The sequence below is a fragment of the Phalaenopsis equestris genome, unplaced genomic scaffold, assembly GCF_001263595.1.
Source record: "Phalaenopsis equestris unplaced genomic scaffold, ASM126359v1 Scaffold000278, whole genome shotgun sequence".
Taxonomy (NCBI): domain Eukaryota; kingdom Viridiplantae; phylum Streptophyta; class Magnoliopsida; order Asparagales; family Orchidaceae; genus Phalaenopsis; species Phalaenopsis equestris.
Window position 1 is genome coordinate 403,861 of NW_018164720.1, and position 6,000 is coordinate 409,860.

Sequence of the window (6,000 nt, forward strand, 5' to 3'; positions counted from 1 at the left end):
CTCAAATTCTTCATTCATAGGCATATTATCTCATCAGTAATTCGTTCTCTCAACTCTGCCATCTCGCTTGCACTTTCCCCATCTACAGTGAAGGCAATGGAAGCCTCGGTCTCTTCTTCTGTGAAATATTGACCTAGCTGATATTCAAATGCTTCCGAAGGCACATTTTCTTCATCCTCTTCCGTCAAATGGAAGTCGATATTGCTACGAGAATGATGACTTCTTATGTAATTATGAAGAGTCATTGTAGTAAAGACAATCTGTACCTGCTTCGAAAAATTGTAGGGAGGCATATCACAGAGTATCACCCATTTCTTTTTCCAGACACCAAAAGTCCTCTCAATTACACCACATAGCGATGAATGTCGTTTATTAAACATTTCCTTTTTTCTTCGTATGACGTTACTTGCACGTGCGAAGTCTGGTATGTGATATCTCGTATCAGGAAATGACTTTAAATACCCTCGTTGCAATGAGTAACCAGTATCAACAAAGTAATACTTGTCTAATAAATATAACAATTAGTATGAAAATTCAAGTTGTTATTGGGATCCCAAGTAATATTTGCCTAATAAACTGAACAATTCGTATGAGTTCGATCCCGAGTGTACCTGCAGGTGGATGTGGAAAATTGCTATTGGGATTCCGTGTCGCAGATTTAAAAACTCGACTGTCATGTACGCTGCTCTCTCAGCCAGCCATAACAAAAGTGAAACACATGTTAAAGTCATAGACTGTCATGACATTTTGGATAGGGCTACCTCAACGGCTAATAAATGCCACTTTATCACTATTTGGGATACGTGCGTCAACATGTGTTCCATCAATCGCGCCAATGCAGTCTTGATGAGTAAATGTTAGGTTTGACATATCATTGTTTACCCTTACAAAGTTAACTATAATACATCCGAGAGAATACCTTGAAAAAGGACATATATCGTGCTTCACGTGCTATCTCAGCGAGTATCTGCTCAAACTTATAATCCGAGGGTCCGATGACATGAGAGAACAAGCTAACAAGTGCGCTCAATCTGATTGAGAAATACTTGCTAATTGTTTCTGATGAGTGTTGAAATCGCTCCATTGCTCCTCGCATATACTCATTTTGGGACAATATGAACAGTGTTATTGCGAGCACCTCACGTGGATTGATCCTCGAAGATCCATGAAGACCGTGAGATCCTACGAGTAAGTCCAGAAAATCGATTAATATTGTTTGACTCATTCAAAATATATTAAAAAATCGTATTGGATGTCTCACAAGTAACTCTCCAACCCATTTGTCGCTAACATAAGAAGATGTCATGCATGACGACCGATCAATGTACGCGTCATAGTACTCGTACATCAAACATATTGCCGTCAGAAACATCCCTCTTCGCTTTCTTCTGCGTGTATCCATGTGGGCCTCCATTCTTCTTCTTCTATTTGCATCCATAGTGATGAGTATCCCTAAATGTTTCTTCAAAACAATCATCATTTATATGAGAGTTGGTGACAATAGAAAAAAAAAATGTTTGCAAATAATTATGAAGGTACAAGAGAGTTCACAAGCACAACTCTAGAAAGAAAAAAATAGATAATGCAGTGTAAATATTCTAGTGATGAAAAATATAAAAAATATCAATTGTTCAAATGATTATAAAAATGCCGAATATATGTCACTCTGCGGGTGATAGACATCTGCACAAAGAAATCCCTACGGACCGGGTTCTTTAGCAATTCTGCTGCGAACAGATACAACTCTTCATCTGCATAAATTTCGGTAATAGCACTTATGATTTCAAGTGCCTCCGCGATTGTGCTTGAATGAAAAGCCTGACATTCTGCTTTAAAACAAGAAACCGCATCAGATAGCTCGTTTCTGAGGGAAGAAGCACCAAATTTTATTTTATTAACAACCCTCGGACGTTTGAAATGGGAAATAGTTTCATATTCGTTCTGATTTGGGCTGGGGATGTCAATGAAATCAACTGAACCTCCAGGGGTTCCCAAATTCACGGCATTGTGAGCGAACCCTGTCTCACTTGGGCTACATGCATAGTTCCCCGTTGCAACCACTCCCCCAAACATGCGGTCTAGTTTCTCCTCCAATTCAGGCTCAATTCCAGAAAGCTTAAACTTTTTTGCAGCAGACACCACCTACACAGAAATTGATAGACACCCAATTAGAATAAAATAGAAAGTTACAAAATACAGAAGTTTACAAACAAAGCTAACCGCAAATCTTTCAGCCCACCATTCCTCAGGTGCATCAACTGTTCACTTCATTGGATCCCAACTAAGCTTGGTAGAACCCTTTTCAATTCCTTCCAAATTTTCCATTCCTTCTTCATTTGGTCCCACTTGCTCTTCATTTGCAACATGTTGTATTCCCTGCATGTATATTCCTTGAAATTTTTGATAATATTTTGCCACCATTCTTTATTGAAATGGATCGTAGGCCTATTTCCCCGTTCAATCTCTTTGATACAAAGATCGCAAAATATTATTTTTGTGTCTTTTTCCCACAATGCGGGGGTAGCAACCTCATTAGGCTTATTATCCATGTTATTACTATAACAAAATAAAGTCATGGAACAGAAGAGTAAAATCAATTATAAAGTTTAAAAAGTGAAGTTCAGGTGTTAGATATGTAAATACATATGAATTGGGAGGCAACAAACATTTGTTTTACAGTAAAAATGAGAAATTTCTGCAAGCCAACCTCCCCCATGATAAAACAACAGGAAACACTTGGTATAAAGAGCCGAAGAAGCTAGAGCACATCTCCAGGATAGATGAGCACATCCACATTCTCATAAAAATCCTTCAAATGAAAGATCTAGTTTCGTGCAACAAAAAATGCCACTTTGAGTAATAATTCGATGCATAATCTACAAAGAGTATTCCTCCAAGTGCAATAAAATAATTCTTCAATGCATTGAATTTTTATAACAAATTGATGTCAATTCTTTGATGCATTGAATTTTTACTGAAACAAGCCTTAAGAAATTAAAAAAAATTTTACTGAAACAAGCCTCATGAATTTTTACTGAAACAAGCCTTAAAAAATTGATGTCAATTCTTTGAAAACATGAGTAATAGCAGCAATGGAAGACAGAACAACATGGAAAATCAATATTATAATGAGCAAAATAAAAAATTGTCCAACTTGAAACAGCATTTCGCTTCCAACTCCCTTGTCTGATTTCCATTCATTAATAGTTTTGCCTTCTCAAATAATTTTGCAGTGCAAGACTCTCTAGCATCCTTCACATTTTTTGAGAAAAAGTTCTTTTAATTTGTGCAACTCGCTCATATGTTCCAACTCCCCAATTCTAAAACCATTCTCAAATAATTTTGAAGAAGATCGGATTACCTGCTCGTGCTCTCTGGATTCGGTACTGTTCGAGGAAGGACCTGCGCGGCAAGAACTCGCCGAGGGTTCGGTTCTGGTGGAGGAAGAAGAACGCGCGCGGAAGGGTTCGATCCTGGTGTCGAGGAAGAAGAACACGCGCGGATGGTTCGGTCCTGGCGTCTAGGAAGAAGAACGCTCGCACTCGAGGAAGAAGAACGTGCGCGATCGGTTCTGGTGTCAAGGAAGAAGAACGCTTGCGGAGGCTTCGGGTGTCGAGGAGGAAGAAGAATGCTCGCGCGCGGGAGGGTTTGGTCTGCGTGAGGGAAGAACAACGCGCGTGGGAATAGGCGGGAGGAGGATTGCGCCGAGGGTAAAAAAAACTTTTGACGAGCCGAAAGTCGGGGCCGCGGGGTGCAGGATGGATATCTCGGCCCGCTTTTCTTCCGCTTCAGCTTCATTCTGCCGCGACGCTGGGAGCCAAACGATCGATTTTCGCGATTCCTTGCCGCGAAGTCGTAAAAAAGCGGGCCCAAACGGAGCCTTGATCATTTTACCATTGGATGGGTATGTTGTTACATTAAATGAGTTTGCAAATGTAAGAATCTTTTAATGTTTTTACAAAATACCCGAGTATCTCTCACATCTCATGGAGACAATTTATAGAATACCCTCGTATCACCATTCGTTTCATCTACATTCATCATATATTGATTAATATGTTCTCTTTTATCTCTGCTTGACATTTATGGCAAAAAATAAAACATCTGCTACTACGCCTACTATCATAATAAAATCTGCCGTCAAGTTTGTCTTTTGACGGCAGATTTTATTGAGATTTTTTTAGAACGTTTTAACTACAACTATGGCTTTTTATTTATATATATATTCTTTTCCTGCAGTTTCTACAGGTTGAGTTTCGATCCAGTGCTCGGAGGGCAAATGACGCAGCAGGAGTATGTTCTATTCCTCAGGTCCGAAACCCACCAGGCAGGACCTGCCAACCATCCTTGAGCTGATGCGCTGCTCCAGCAGCATATTTCATCGCAAATATTGTGAGTCCGGAGCAATTTTTCTATAACCTGCATATATTTTATACTGAAAGATTGCCTCCGTTTTATGTACAAATTTGTGGGACTGATATTGTGATTCCCTTGTAAACTCGGTGCTAATGCTCTCAAGTTCTTACATAGTATTGTTTTGGCTAACACGACCATTCAGGATTCTGATCATATTGCCGTTTACTTTTGTTTGTTTGTTTGTTTTGGTGGGATCGTGAACTAATCCTTTCATGAAGAAATAAAATTTATATTAAGTGTAGTGGGGAAGATTGGAGATTGGTTTGATGTGGAAGTGATAATCTTAATGATGAGATTATAGGGGCTGATTCGTTGGGAGCGTTTTTGATCTTTGGTTTGAATTTGAGCGTATTAAATGACGTCGGCAATTTGATGTTCACGTTGAGGAAGAAAATCTCAGATGGTTTTATTTGTGAGAATTATATGGTTAAAAGCAATTTAATGTAAAATTAAGGATATTATTTAAGAAAACCTTTAGGAATGTTTGAATGAGATTGATAATATTATAATTTTAATAAATTTTCTTTAATTTCGGATTTTTTGCTTGGAGTAGATGATGTTTCAAGGATTCGTAGACATTCTTTTTGTTGAGAAAGGATAATGATTTTAAAAATTCCTAAATAAGAAAGTGCTGTAATTTTTTAGTTTTTAGTAGTATTCATATGATAGATTTTAATGGTTTTGTTTTGGTAATATTAAAGGTATATTAATAATCATACTTGTAATACCACATTTTAAAGTTTCTAGTTATACCTGTTGGAATTCAAAAGAATTTTTGCATGAAGACCAGTTCTTATTCATATGATGAAGGCAAAGGATGGTTTTATACAAATTTTATCTTCATAACATTCATTATGGGTGCGTTTTGGAGAGCTTATTTGCAGTGGTGGCGTTTTCAAAACGCTATCACCTGTTTGAAAATCACATTTCTACTGCTTTTCATAAAACTTTGTTATAATTTTTGTATTAGACGCGGATCGCGGGTAGGACCCTGCAATCCGCTTTTAATACTGTTGAAAGAAGAGTATTGCCCTCCGTCCCTAATTTCGCAACGACCGGCTCCTCTGCCCTAATTTCGCAACCAGTGGCTCCTCGATCCAGCACGACGTCACAACAGTCCGTCTCTTCGCTTGATCCGCGTCTCCCTCCATCTTCGCCAATCGTTCTCACCGGTAACCCTTATTATTATTACTCCTCGCTCCTCTGCCCCCCTCCTCGGTTTGTAGTTTCCCGTGAAAATGCCACTCCAAAGGCTCCAATCTTTTGCGTTTTTTTTTTCGTCCTTTGCTGTGGAAGGATTTGGGGGAATCTTATTTGGTTGAATCTGTTAGTTCTTATTTCAACATAATCTCAAGAATCTCCTTAAGAAGGCCTTGCAGAGAGTACACGAGGAATTCTCATAAAAGAGCATAAGGAATATAGATCATATAAAAGAGGCCTTAAAAGATTATTCTTATCAGGCCCTAAGACCTCTTATTCGTAAGGATGGATCTAAGCTATCAGAGAAAGTAATATTGATTTATAATGTGAATCATTGATTATAGTATCGTATATATATTTTGAATTCTTACGCAAGAATTGCTG

At 38.3% G+C, this 6,000-nt stretch overlaps 1 protein-coding gene across 2 annotated transcripts in view; it reads left to right on the forward strand.

The window, feature by feature from the left end:
- Window positions 1-4,581, forward strand: part of LOC110024903 (autophagy-related protein 18d-like) — a 43,020-nt gene extending 38,439 nt beyond the window's left edge. For both annotated transcript variants that reach the window (XM_020725093.1, XM_020725094.1), the window contains exon 5: window positions 4,240-4,581. In XM_020725093.1, the coding sequence (XP_020580752.1) occupies window positions 4,240-4,351 (112 nt within the window). In that variant the 3' untranslated portion in view covers window positions 4,352-4,581. The remainder of the gene's footprint in view (window positions 1-4,239) is intronic.
- The last annotated feature ends 1,419 nt before the right edge of the window (window positions 4,582-6,000 follow it).